This window comes from Peromyscus leucopus, chromosome 15 (genome assembly GCF_004664715.2).
Source record: "Peromyscus leucopus breed LL Stock chromosome 15, UCI_PerLeu_2.1, whole genome shotgun sequence".
In the NCBI taxonomy this organism is placed as follows: Eukaryota; Metazoa; Chordata; class Mammalia; order Rodentia; family Cricetidae; genus Peromyscus; species Peromyscus leucopus.
The window spans coordinates 23,492,936-23,507,862 of NC_051076.1; the positions used below are offsets into that span (position 1 = coordinate 23,492,936).

Below are 14,927 nucleotides of genomic sequence, written 5' to 3' on the forward strand. Positions count from 1 at the left end.
GCAGTTGTAACTGGCCTTACAGACTCCTTCAGGCCATTTCATCAGGACAAATCGATGAGCACACCCAGTCCCTCTTTCCATATCTATCCATCTAAACCACCTGAGTATCAAAGGGTAAAGAGAGAAGGGGGTGGCGTGGAGAGAGCCGCAGGTTTCAGCTAGAGTCAGACTACCAAGGAAACATCCGAAAAGGTTGGAAACAGAGAATTTTCCTGAACAATCTGGGGAACTGGTGGAGAGATTCTCAGGTTCCTGTCACTTCCTGATGTGCCAGAAAGCTGACAAATACTTTTCTCTTTCATGTTCTTCTAACCTTTGGGAAATTCGTGTGGCAGGGACCTGAAGAGTAGTAAGTAGTTCAGGACTGTCAGCAACTCCCAGACCCTTTGTGATTCTGTGAACCCCGGTGGAGCACAAGGACCAACAGAAGCCAAGTTCCTCTGAACCCAGTATGTTAAAGCAGCCAGACATCAGCCATGGTCCTTCAGTGTCACAGGTGGCGAGATTGTTCCCTTGTCGAGGTCTCCAAAGTCCTTCCCGTTTTTCCAGCTTAGGAGGAGACAGTGAAAGCCACAGGCAAACAGGACAGGAGGGGGCTGCTGAATTTGGTCCTGGCAGTTGCTTTCAAATCTGGGATATTCCAGCATCTTTCTGTGCTGTTACTTAAGCATAAAGATTTTCAATCATTTGCTTCCCTAGTTCTGCCAGAAGGGTCGCCAGGCGCACGACGCAGACCTGCCAGCGGTAGGGGGCCTTATCTATCTATCCACCCACCCGCCCCTTCACCCACCCACCCCTCCACCCACCCTCCGTCAAGCCCTTCCTCCTGCTTAGCTCAGTTTGGCTCTCCAGGCCTAGGGCGGCGCGGGCGGGGCACAGGAGCGTGGGCTGGCCAGAGCGGGGAACAGGGCCTGTGCTCCCGAGGGGCCGCGGGGTCGGGAGACCGGGGACACCCAGGGGTGTGGCGGCGGCGGAGCCGAGCCCGTCCGAGCCGGCACCTTCGGGCGTCCCTGTCCCACGTGACTGTCGCCTCCTCCCTCCTCCGAGTCGCGCGCACGGGGCCGGGCGTCTCGACTCCCGCGCGCGCTCGACTGGTCCCAGTCCCCGGGAGGAGAAGCGGAGGAGGGAGCCAGCGAGGCGGCCCGGGGGAGCGGGCGCGAGCGGCGGCTGCCGGGGCCGCCTGTGCACCGCGGCGAGGGTGGCGGTGGCCTGAGCAGCGCGAGTGTGATGAGGCTGCCCTGCCTCGCTGCTCCGCTCGCCGCCAGCTGACAGCGCCTGCCCGCAGCACGCCCGGAGGGGGAGCCGCGGGGCCGTGACCTTGGCCGAGGAGGTAAACGGAGGGGGCGGGAGGGGAGGAGGCGGCGTCACCCGGAGTCCCTGGGACCCCCCGGCCCGTATCCAGCCCTCGCCCTACTCCGGCGGGAGCCACGTTCCCCGGGAGCCGCGCGCCCGGCGGGGCTGGGGCGCTGCGCACGCCGCGGTCCACGGTGCTGAAACTGCTGCCCGGTGCGGCCGGTGCCTCGGTGCGGGGCAAGGCTGCCTGCCATTTGCTGCCGCCGAGAGCGAGGGCCAAGCCGGATGAGCTGGGACTCAGCTTTCTCTGCTCTCCTGCCTGATTGCTCCAGGCTTGTGCAGTTAGCTTGCCCTCCGCGCTGAGCCAGGTGATTTGCTCAAGGCTTGACTTCCCACCAGCCTCGGGTTGTCTGGACCTAATTCGGATGCTTTTCTTCCAAAGATTAGTCAGGGTTCGGTCCAGACTCGGTGCTCCGAGTGAGATGGGAGCAGCAGAGGAGCCGCGGGTTGGCAGTGAAAGCAGGTGAAAGTGGAGAAGCCTATGCCCAGGCTGTGTGAGGAATGGAGAGCAGACGTGTGCAGGAGAAGAACACTTGTGGGGAAGGGGCCTCGGACGTGTCTGTCATGGGAAACTACTGGGCTACTGGGAGAAAGTGGGCTGCTGTGGGTGTTGGCTTTCCGCTCTTTGGGGAGAGCCACATCGTGTGGAGCTGCAAGTATGTGAGAGAGCTGTGGGTTCTAGGGAAGTGCAAACCACACCACGGGGTTTTAAGCGAGTACCTAACTCTTTTAAAAAGAGAGTATCCACAAAATGAAGTCCACAGAAACCTTAGCCAGATGACTGTTTCTAAGGGGAAGGTTGTCAGTTAAAATTCCCTGGGGCTACTACAGCTGTAAACTCCTTCCTTTTTTTCTCTTTCTTTTCTCTGTCTCTCTCTTTTTAAAGTCCATGTCCTGTGTCCTCCAGTCAACCCCAGGTGACAGAATTCTCCCTGTGGATTGGGTACTGTGAACATGAAGATGAGTCAGGGGAGTCTGTTCCCTTGAGAACTCCCACCAGGATCTCACTGGAGGCTCTCTAATCCTTTGCAGGGCAGACTGATAATCCTTGCAACGGAGGGACCAAGTTCTGGGTGAAATGGCCCAGGGGAATAATTATGGACAGACCAGCAACGGGGTGGCAGACGAATCACCCAACATGCTGGTGTACAGAAAGGTAAGAATTCTTCACTTCCCTCAGAAAAGGGAAACTTCAGCGCTCTCTCTCTCTCTCTCTCTCTCTCTCTCTCTCTCTCTCTCTCTCTCTCTCTCTCTCTCTCTCTCTCTCGTGTTTGAATCAGAGTATTTATCAATTTTCAGAAGTCCCAGGTCATCAGTGATTATGTACTATACTAGAAGAAGATCAGATGCTTCTAAGTGACATGAAATAGATGGGGACCCGGCGTATTCCTTGCTGATTGGTTAGAGTCACCTGTCCTTAGTAATCACAGCAAGTTTGGCCATGCAATATATTTGGTTTGTTCCACTTGATTTAATAGCATCCCTTGTGATTTTCAGAGGCCTTTTCTAATACCCCTAACAAACATTTAGATTATAATAATTTCATTTGGAAATAAAACTAGACCATTTTGCAGGTCTGTGGCAAGAATGATTATATCCGTGGACGTGTATGCTTTCATGTGTTTACTCACAACTAAATGACTCTAGTTCTTTTGGTCTTAACCTAGTTTGTTTTTTTACTTTGTATTATTACTGTTGTTTTATCTATAGCACCCATACTCTAGTGTTGTATGCCCCTGGAATAAATCTGTGCAATCCAGATTCCCCCTTCCACACACATATCTGACAGGTTTCTGCCATGCTTTTAGCAGCAAACTTCTAGACATCGAGCTACAGACACATTTGGGTTTGGCGTGTCTTTCAGAGTGGTTGCTTAGGTAACTTCAAGATGGATAATCAACAAGCTTACTAAAATTAAGGATGCAGTATTCTTTATGTAAGTTCTGCGTTGATTTTTCCTTTTGCAGTTTTTACTGGGATTGTTTTTCTTAAGCATATTACCTGGGGTGTGTATTAACTTAGATTTCTTTAGTTGACACTGACAACGGAGACTGGAAATCATACACCGAGGTCAAGACTGTCATTAAGGGTTTTGATTAGCACTGAATCCAGGATGAGTGCCGATCTGTGAGAGGTGAGCTGATTGTGAATACAAAGGAGAGGCTGTGTGCTGCCTTAACCCATGCAGAATTCCAACTTTTACTTGTGTGGCCCAGAGATGTTAGACGGTAGTGAGGAATATGCTGGAAGGAATATTGATAGTGCTCTAAGAGCAGATACATGGAGCCCAGACACAATGCCAGCTGCTCATCCTGTAGCCGGTGGACAGTTCTATTCTATGTAAATGCAGCCAGATGTGTCCGAGACACCACAGACTGAAGGGGAAGAAAAATAAGGGGCTAGTTGACTGTTTCATTATTTTTGTCCAAATGGTTGAATTGAGATTCCTATGCACTTGAACCTAAGTCATTACTATTACATTCTGACACTGAATGAAGTAAGTGGGCGCTTGCGTATTTTAAATAGAGAGTTGGTCTGGAGAAAAAGAATATTCTGGTGGCATCTTGGTACTTTAAAGTAAATCGCAATTTTTCTTGTATTTGGCATGACTTTGAATGTTGTTACATGCAAGATGTGAGAATTTAAAAATCTATTCTAGGAGTATATGCAGGATTGAGAGCTGTACTTTTAGAGGGGAATTATGATAGTAAGCTATGTTTGTTAACTAACACAGGTGCATTCTTTTCCTGCTTGCATAAAAACAATTGACAGATGACTTGGATATCATTATTTGATTATTTGCCATGCTCAAGTCTCAGATTGCTAATTTTGAATTTACTTTATACATTTGTAGTTTCAAATTGCTATTAGTTTTAAATGTAAGCTTATAGGCTTCATGGAGATTTCATGGAGAGAATCTAACTCTTTTGTCCCTTTGAGAAATGGTCTCACTATGTAGCCCTGGCTAACTTTGAACTTACAGCATTCCTCCTGATGGCCTCTCAATAACATTTCACTTTTTAAAAAACATTATTTCTGGTTGAGTGTAAGACTGCTTATGATGTTCATTTTACCCTTCTTTGATTGGCTTTTTGTTTAGGGATTAACAACACATATCACTTAGTGTTCATGGAAAAATTCACTGATAAAACATGAGTGATAAAAAGAACAATAAGTTCAGTAAATCTTACTCATAATGTCTAAGAATGGATTTAATGTCTGTCTGAATTGTCTGAACATTTTTTTTTGGTGTGTAAGTTTTTTGTGATATAAGTAATAATTTTTAAATAATGCCAGATCGGTCATAAACACTTTGACTCATTATCATTTGCTAGTCATTATGTAAAATGGTCTATGTGTATGCACACATAAAACAGGACATCATGAATTTTCTGTTTTTGTTGTTATCTTTGCACCACACATTAAGTGGGCTTACCACTTAATAACTTCTCTGTGGAGGCTGATTTTTTTTTCATATGAATTTAGTAAAGTAATTGGAGAGGGGTGAATCTATCTTGGGAAATTTCAATAGCTCCCCTTCATGTAGAAATAGGCTCTTGTTACAGTGCTAATTAATCAGGAAATCAACCAAAGGCTCAGCAAAGACCTTCAGACCTAACAGGGCATTGCTCAATAACGGCTGAGAGAGTGGAGGGAGAAATTGCTGTTTTATTGACTGGGGCCAATTTTCCACTTCTCCTTCACTGTTGAAGTGCAATTCTTGAAAGTGTGATCTGAAGCAGCCAGATTCATGGCATTTCTCCCTCTGCTCCTGCTGCCTCTCCCCGCCCCCCCCCGCCCATCATAATGCTCTCTGCTCAGACCCTCATGGCACTCAAGACACACATGTGTTGTTTCCACTTTGTCTTGATAGGTTATAGATGACTCTTAGAAACACCCTGGGGAGAGATGCAGAACTGGAAATGCTACCCATGTGGAATACGTAGGAATGAGGCCCGGTGGGAATTTCTCGTTTACTGTCTCTTTCCATCATGATGATCCTAAAACAGATTATAGGAGTTCTGACAAATAGTGAACGAGTACAGTCTTCTTTTTCCCATGGAAGTCCAGTGTGTGTGTGTGTGTGTGTGTGTGTGTGTGTGTGTGTGTGTGTGCACGCATGTCACTAGAGGTCACCATGGGTGTCTTTCTTCAGGAGGCTTCCATTTTCTTTTATGAGACAGCATCTTTTATTGACCTGGAACTTGACAATTAAGTCAGACTGGCTAGCTGGTAAGCCCCAGGGATCCACAAGCCTCTTCCTTACCAACACTGGGATTATGAGCACGTATCAACATGTCTGGCTCTTTATGTGGGTGCTGGGGATTGAACTCGGGTCCTTACGCTTGAGTAGCAAGCACTTTATCCACTCTTTATGGTGGTTTTACAGAAGACATTCTTCAGTATGTTAAACTATGATTACCAGGCTGAGGAAATGTTACCACAATCAAGGCTTCAGGGCATGGCAGTACTGTCTAGTGATCAGGGCTGGTCCTTAAAAGTCAATCTGGCTTGTCTGCAAGTAGATTTTAGCTTAATAGAAAGAGTCTCTAGAGTTTATTTGATGTTTGAGATCCACTTTAAAAATTGCTATGGATGAAACGTTTGCCTCATCAATTCTTTGCTTTATAATGTGGCCTTTTTATAACCAGGAGATTAAATTAGAGTGATATGTTGTCTGATATATTTGAGGACATCTTTAAAAGTTGTAAAATGACGAGAGTTGAACACTTATTTCTAGGGCTTTCTATGCTCCCCTCAGATGGGTGCTAAGTAGATTGGAGTTGTAAGTAATCAATTTCCTTGAGACTTGATTGACTCCAACATACCTTGGAGCCAGATCAGTTTCTTGAAACATTTGTAGAGGTGGCATGTCAGAAATTGAGTTCTGTTCTGGGCTGGTGATTTGTAAATGCTGTTCTCAGTTTTGGTAAACTCTGGGAGAAACATCCTTCTGTGACCAACAATGTTTGCAAAATATGACCAAGCTAGAACCCAGAGCACAGGGTGACACTGTCCAAACATGGTGTCTGGCCAGCATGCTGCCCACTAGACAGCATCCATCACTCCTTTCCTGCAACTGATGTTCTTGCATTGGAAAAACAAAATTTCTAGGGCACCTTGGGGCCAGTATTTCAAATTTACTGTAATGCTGGTGCCTCACTAGCAAGAATGCTCAAAATATCCAATAATTTCTGATATTATTGCAGCAACCATTTATGCTCCAGCTGTCAGAAAAGAAAATGAAAGTGTTTTCCTCCTTCGTTGTCTTATTGGAAGGAGCATGGTTTTGGAAATAGCAAACCTATCAACTTCACTGTGCCTCTCTCCTTTGCCCTCTCCCATTCTGGCCTTCATTCTGCTCTCTCCTCCTCCTCTCTCTTCATCTTCTATATAACAATTTCCCTTCTACTGTGTCTTTTTGATTTTCTATGCAGAATAGAATTAAGGGTAAAAGTATAACGCTCACTAATATGCTGTTAATTTTAGTTATAACAGTATCTGTTGGAGATGATAACTGGCCCCATCCTTGATTGAATACCTACTGTATACTGGTGCTCAATGTGGCACTATATTGTGGTTGTGGCACCAGAGCAGTATTTAAGGGTAGCAATATTCCAGTCTTTATGAACATGTTGGGACAGCTGGCCTTTCCTACCTGAAGTCACAGTGACGACCAGCCTGCCATTTGGAAGGTTGTCTCTGCTGGCTAGCTTCACTTCAGTGCATTTGGAAGCTATTTTTGATGTCCCTCTGTCCTGGGAGAATTGACACTCCTTTGAGACAGAGAGTGGTTACCGGACCACAGGCGGGGGCAGTCTCTTAGCCTTGAGCTGCTGCTGTGGTGCCTGCTTTAACTCAGTGAATTTGTCTTTACAAGCTTGTTAGTCTCATCACCTTAGAGGTTGTCTCTGTTTCCAACTCAACTTCCGCTGTTAAAAATAATCTGCTGGGTTTCAACCTTAGTTCTCTTGACCCATCTGGGGTTAGTTCATGTCAGCAGAGGGAGTAGTATTTGTGGCTGACCACAAGAGAAAAGTATGTTAGAAAAGGAAGGTGTATATAAATAATTACAAAGTCCTGGGTCTTTAAGTCTCCAGGTTTTGAAGGTAAGGATACAGATGGGAGGCAGACAAGAATTTTCATCCCATTTTTGGAACATTCTGAAGTGACACACCTTATCTAATCAGATGACTGGGAAGTGCCTGCCTTTTTGGATCAGGAGATGTTGTCTACCTTAGAGATAGCCAGACCTCTCTGTCCCTCTTTGGCGACACAAATAGTGACAGGTGCCATGAAACAGGACAGGATCCTCTTCAACATGCCTTCTGAAGGAGATGGAAGCATTTTGTCAGTAATACTTCACTGACGAATTCCGGCTAATAATTAACGAGTTCAGAGCAGGAAAGGCTTCCTGGTTGAGCTCTTTGCTTGCCCAGGCTGTTTGTGGGATTGACATGGGGATCTGTGGCTTGCATTTTACCGCTTTCTGTCTCCAGTGTCTCTGAATCTAATTGATCAGGGGAAAATGCAGATTCACAAAGAGGAGCTGTCCAGGGATTTGATCGCCTTCTAATAGCCTTGCGGCTCCCCCGAGTGATGGGAAGCTGGATATTTTTAGGTGGTGTGGGTGACAGAATATGATCACTGCAGAGAAAACGGAAATATCTCACATCTAGACAGTTTAGTGACCTAATAACGTTCAGTTCTCCTTGAAAACAGACCTGCAGCAAACAAGCAAACAGAGGAGGCTCCTTACTTTGTAGCGCCGACGAGGCATTTGAATGTCAGGGCCACAAAGACTTCTATCCCACACAACATCAATCTAATTATAAAATAATTGTAAATGACACTTAGTTCCTGAGAGGGAAAAGAAGACCTGGTTTCTTTATGCCATTTGCTCAAGGCAACATGGGAATTCCACTTGCTTTTATTTTGATTCCTTTTGTATTATGTCTAGTTCCATTAACAAAAATCTGAGACTAGCAGAACTCTCCTAGATAATCATGGACTTGACTCCAGCATGGCAGAAATTGTCTACCTGCTCTAGGCTAGAAAGTACCTTGCCTGGGAGACATGTGGAAAAGCACCCACTGATAGTCTGTTGGAAAAATGTCTAGAAAAATGGTACCCATTAGCTATGTCCCTATGAATAAATGTGGAGATCTTTTAAAAAAGTATTTATTTATGTATTTTATGTATATAGGTGTATTGCACTGGGACTACAGTTATAGACTGTTGCGAACTGCCACGTGGGTATTGAGAATTGAACTCAGGACCTCTGGAAGGGTAGCCAATATCCTTAACTGCTGAGTTCCTCCAGCTCCAAGGAGATCTTATTCTTTTTCTATTTTGATGGCTAGCTAAATTAGAAGATGTTCTCTAGTATTGGAAAGCCATAGCCTTGATGCTCAGCTGGGCTCTGGTTTAGTTGTATGCCTAGAAATTAGGGTCATAACTTCTTTCACTTCAGTTTTCTTACGGATACAATGGCAAAAACTAGACATTCCCCTCCTGGGGTTGTTCAGTGAGATAGCCTAGGAGAAGTGTCTTGAGTAGCACCTAACGTGTATCATCAGGTCTTTAACAAATGTTCTATTGATTTTAATAGTAATATCACTATTTATTTGACAAAAATTATTAAACATTTTTGTATGTGTAAGGTCAGTTAGACTAAGTTGGTGTATTTTTTTTCCTAAAGAGGGAAAAGAGGGGACATTTTCTTCACCTCTCATTATATCTTCCAATTGTATAAACAGGAAGCTCTGTGAGATGCTTTGATAATGTCATTTAAATAACACAGTGTCTGTCTTGTAGGGTCTATATAGCCACCTTTTATTTGCTAATAAGCTCTTTTTAAGTTGTTGTATCTTTGTATGTAACTATGTATGCCTGTGCATATATAAGTGTATAACTTTATGTGTAACTGTGCATGTATCGCATGTATCTGCATAGTTCCATGATACTCTATAAACCAAATAAAGCCATAGGATTGAGGCATTTCAGAGGTAATGAGGAGGTCTGAATTTACCTGTTTTTTTTTCATTTTGTATATTGTGAAGTTGAGAAGTGACATTATTTTTCTAAATCATATAGCTTGACTTTGGATGTTTGTCTTCCTAAGTGTGCTCTAAACAATCAACATATAAGTGATAAATAACTGATAAGTTTTGTACTTTCATATAGCTCGGTGCTAGCAAGTGACCCACATGTTGCTGCTCTGTCATGGACTATGGGAGGGTACCTAATCACACTATATGCAGAGTAGATATTGTGTTTGCTTTAATCAGTATTAGCTCTTGGGTTCCTGGCAGCAATCAGATGGGGAGTTACTTTTATCTATCTGACCAGTAGATTTGTGCTTATCTGATTCTATGTGGAGATTCTGGGCTGATAGAGACTCGGGATGTGATACTATATGGCAGTACTGTCAACAGACCTTTCCATCATGATGAGGAAACTTCATAGACATACTGCCTGGTCTTAGGGTCACTTGCCACACTGGGTAAGTGGACATTTTGAGATGTGGTCAGCATTACCGAAGGCTGAATGCATGTTAAATCATGTTTAGTTTAAATTAATTCAGATTTAAGTGTTCATGTGTCTGGTGATTATTGGATTAGACAAGACAGCATGGAGACACAGAATGATGGGCCTTGGAAAATTTGTGTCACTTACCGAGAAAAGAAACAAAGTAACATGTTATATTTCGTCTAACATGTGCAGGAAGAATATGTATCCTTAAAGGAAAACCATGATCCTGACTAGTCTGTCCCCATGGTGAGGGGTCATTTAGAAGATCACCAGAGTTTCCCATTTTTAGTCATTGCTAAGAAGTTCTAAAGGACAATATGTGTCCACATGACCTTGGCTAGTTACACAAAGCTCCCAATGCCAGCCACTCCAGTTCAGCAGGAAGCCTTTGTCTAGTACAGAGGTGTGGAGAGAATATGTAACACATGTGTGTCTATGTGCAGCACTGGAAGGTGGGACCCAAGGCACCCATGCTAGGCCAGTGCTCTGCCACTGAGTTACATCCCCAGCCATCATTAAAAATGTAACTATAATATTGCTCACTTTTGACTTTCCTGAAAGGTTTGTTTCCTCAGGAAATCAGTATCATTTGTCATAAACTTTACTTACATTTAGGCTTTTGGTTTCTTTTGCTAATTAGCAATTAGCATATGTCATATCATTTACATACACGATTTGCTTCCCTAGAAATAAGGAACTATTTTGGTTATTAGTGTCCTTGGGGGGTGCAGGCGTAGCTGTGTAGCCGGGCTGTCCTCATGGGCCACACTCTCCACCTTCTTGCATCACTCTCTGAGACGCTGCAATTGCCATAACTAAAACACATTCTGTTCCCCCAATAGGAACTCTGGAGACCCACTTATGTATACTGTGAGTACCCAAGGTCACTAAGAAATGAGTGGTAATGCCGGGAGCTCTGTGAGGATGGGGACACCTGTTTTCTTGTTCTATGTCCCAGCTTTTCAACCAATGACACAGAACAGATTATCTCTGAACGTTGGATGTATGAATGTATGAATTATATAAAATGTGAAATCAGTCCTAAGCAAGTTCCGAGCCTCCTTACTGAGTTGTGGTCTAGATAAATTAGCGGAGGGAGAAGACTTTGGAATCACAGTCTTCACCACACACCCATTCAGCTTCCCCTCATATGGACGATGTGTGTGATGAGACTTTTGGACCGTGCAATTGTTTTCTGAGCCACCGGTGACTTATTTCACAGTGGTGAGACATAGATCTCAGTCTGTTCTCAACAGGCTGACGAATGGCAAGAAAACAGAAACACTAGCCAGATGAAAAGTTGTTTATTTTCGGTCATCTGGTTTCTTAATAAATAGATATCCACCTCTGTCTCCTGTCTGCAACTTTGGGTGCCTAGCAGAGTTCCCAAATGAAATGGCTCCTGATGGGTAGGGTGTAGAAAAATGAGCTGAATTGAATTAATAGAGTGTTGGAAACACCAGAGCTTCAGTGAGATGCACGAGACACTAGTATGTCTTCTCCCTTACAAAACTAAACCTTGTTTCCCAGGGCCCCCCAGTCCAGCCACCCTAATCCCGATAGCTCAGGAGATAGGAGTGTCTTTAAATTAGCAGCATTACAGGAGAAGCCGGTGCTCCTGCACCCAGAGAATTAGCTTCAGTGTTTGCAGAGTGCTGAAGCGCAAATAGACGTGCTAGGGATTAAATTGCTTTTTCCTCCTGGAGAGCGTTTGCTCATCTGTAAAGTGGAGATAAGAATAATCGGTATCGTTGGAATTACATGGATGTACATGTTAAAAGCTGAGCATGGTGGCCCATGCCTGTAACCTCAGCACCCAGGGACCTGAAGGGAGGAACATGGTTGCAAGTTTGAGGCTATCATGAGCTATGTGGTGAGCTTCCAGGTCAGCCAGGACTACAGTTTGTGACTCCATTTACAAATAAATATGCTCTGAACACACCTGTTAAGCTTGGGTGAATAGGGATCCTTCAGTACATATAACTATTCACTTTATATTATATAAAATGTACCTAGATTTTTCTTATAAATGGAAGTGATGGCGTTTAAAGAGCATCTTTTTCTTTAAGATTCCTCTTATATATTTTAGGATTTGCTGCTTTTACAAGCTTAACATTCTCATAGCCTCTAGAGCAGTGGCTCTCAGCCTTTCCTAATGTTGCGACCTTTTACTACAGTTCCTCATGTTGTGGATCTACCCCCTCCCCCAGTCATAAAATCATGTGTGTGTCTCCAAAGATCATCCACGCTGTAGCATGTGTCACCATTTCTTCTCACTAAAGACTGAAGACTAATGCTTTGTCTGTTGTATTCAGCATTTTAGTTACTTCTGCGCCCAGGAGCCCTTGGGTTCTCTCTGTCCTTGGCTATTGTAAACAGTGCAGCAACAAACGTGGATACATCGAAATCTCTAACAGTGTCTGCTTTTAATTCTCTCTTTCGGTTCTGGGCGTGCTCCTGGAAGTAGGAATGCCGGACAGCACAGCGACCTTCTCCTCACTGTGCGTTCCCACAGGCAGCCCACAGAGGCTCTGCATGCTCCACAGACTCACCTACACGTGTTTTCTGGGCTTTGTCAATAGTCATTCAGATGGGTGTGGAGTGGTAGCTCACTGGGACTTTGGGTTGCATTTTCCTGAAGATGGGCATCTTTTCCTACACTTATGGGCCATTTCTTTATTCCTGGAGAGTCTCCGAGCTTTATTAAAATACAGATTCAATTGTCCTTACTTGACCAGGACTTGGATCAGAGGATTATGGCTATTTAGATTTCTGCCTAACCAAGATTTTGTTTACCCAAGATTAGATTGCTTACCTAGGCTTTTATTGGAGAAGAGGTCATTAAAAGCTTTGTGTGTGTGTGTGTGTGTGTGTGTGTGTGTATGTGTATGAGTGTTTTGTCTACGTGTATGTATGTGCACCATGTGCATGACTGGTACCTGTGGCGGTCAGAAGAGGGCATTGCATTCCCTGGAACTAGGGTTATGCATGGTTGTAAGCTGTCATATGGGTGCTGGGAATTGAACCTAGGTCCTCTGCAAGAGCAGTTAAGTTCTCTTAACTGCTGAGCCTTTGCTCCAGCCCCTCATTGTTATTTTAAAAGTTGCTTTAAATTTACCTATTAGCTTAGCATCCACCGAGGAAGGGTGGATTCTCAGCTCTAGGCCCCTTTGTAATATCACTGGCAATTGAAGTATGTTCATGGAGAATTCATCTCTTGGGGTGGCATATGACATTAACTAGTATTTTCCTCATGTACTGGAAGCTCTACTGTGCCACTGAGCATTAGGAGAACACACGTTGGGTTTCTGTATGGTAGGGCATTTTGACTTACTGTTCTGCTGGTGGTCTGGTCTTCTATGGTTGCTTCTGATGAAGTTTTGTTTTTAGCTGACTTATGAAAGCAATATATGAGAGTTAAGATGTCCTGTCTGCTGTGGACAGGACAGATTTGCCATCAGCTTGTTCTATGAATGGGTTGAGTTACTGAATGTCTCCAAGGCTTGGCTTCCTTATCTAAGAATTGAGCTCATAACAAAATCTGCCTTAGAGAACTGCCAGGCTAGTGAGCAAAGACTTAGCATGGGGCCTGGTATGGATTACGCACCTTGCTAGCCCCTGTGATCGGGGACCAGTTGCTCTTATTCCTTGCTTGCTTTCATTTCCCTTTCTTCTTCTCTCCCTTTCCCCCTTTTTCTGTATTCCTCTTCTCATTTCCTTATCATTTTTCCATCTTATTAGTTAAAAACCAAAAACAGCATGTAAAATTTCATTTAGCTGTTACATGGAACATTTCAGGTTGTACAAATACATGACAAGTTACGTTTTTAATTTTGGAAAGTCATACATATAATTGTTAATGAAGTCCCACATCACAAGGCGTGGCTCTAGCTACAACCACTCCCTTGCATTAAGAGAAAATTACAGAATGTATAAAAAAGGAAGATGGATTTATTTATAGTTTTGGCTAAACCTGGGGAGAAAGAAATCTACTCATAGCAGTGTTACAAGATATGGGGAAGAAGAAAAACAAAAGTCAGGAGATATTCATGTGTAGATTTAATTCTGGGACCTAAGCTACCAGAGATGGAAGAGAGTCATTTTCCAGGTATAGAGGACCAGGTCTTTGGGGGTGGGCATCTGCACTCTCAGCATGGCATTTCCTGTAGAGATCCCATTTCCTAAAGACCCTTTGAGATTGTGTCGTCTCATTATCATATGAAAATCTGTGTGCTTGTTATTGCTGATTTCCACTCCACTGATGCCTTTCATGGGGGCCGAGCGACCTACCTGGAGCATGGTAAGAGGTGAAGACCTAGAATTCACGGTAGTTCATGGACCCCTTGGACCAGTCACTTTTTTTTCTCTGAACCTCAGCGAGAATATGGTTAAAAGTTTTTGCCTCGTTGTGATGTTGTAAGGATCTAATATGACAACTTAAACACTCAGATTCTGGGTGATTATGGCATACATCGATGGCATGGCTCCAGTGGAACACCTCTTGGAGTTTGGTTTCAATGTGTAAGGACAGGCTAACATAGCTGGTACCCTCCAAATGGTGGTTAAACTTGAATCCAGTTTTTCACACTAAACAGTGCTGCCAAACGGAGCACCCGAGTTAAGACAGGTTGTGCCATCTCTATTCCTGTGAGGAGAGCTTTTTATCTCCCCATAAAGACCTCCCTTTTGCCTTTTGCTCATGATGCTGCATGATGAACCCAGGACCTGTGACATGCTAGGCAAGCACCCTGTCACCATGCCTCACCCTGCCCTCTCCTCCTCCCTCTGTAGGAGCATCCCTTCTGCCCTCCACACTGCCCTTCATTCTTCCTTGTTCTTCTGCTTTCTATTTTCCTTAAACCCACCTTCCACGTCTCTGAGTGCTTTCACTTTCAAATTTTATTTTTTGCAGTTTTATCTCAAAGTTTCAACAGTCTTTTCTTTATTGCCTATTTATCCTTTAGAGATTTACGTAGAAAGCTCGATAACTGACCCTTTTGAGTGATGTGGCGGTGACCCTTAATCAGTGAAAACTGTAA

The 14,927-nt window shown here is 44.1% G+C and overlaps 1 protein-coding gene across 5 annotated transcripts in view; it reads left to right on the plus strand.

Annotated features, from left to right (window-relative positions):
- Positions 1-722: 722 nt before the first annotated feature.
- The window catches only part of Rgs7 (regulator of G protein signaling 7), a 408,648-nt gene continuing 394,443 nt past the window's right edge, over positions 723-14,927 (plus strand). For 2 of the 5 annotated variants that reach the window (XM_028865543.2, XM_028865541.2), the window contains exons 1-2: positions 974-1,330; positions 2,386-2,509. In XM_028865543.2, coding sequence (XP_028721376.2) covers positions 2,432-2,509 — 78 coding nt within the window. In that variant the 5' untranslated portion in view covers positions 974-1,330; positions 2,386-2,431. Of the gene's footprint in view, positions 745-972; positions 1,331-1,531; positions 1,662-2,385; positions 2,510-14,927 lie in introns of those variants that run through there. The other 3 variants (XM_037211205.1, XM_028865540.2, XM_037211204.1) reach the window with 3 other exon arrangements.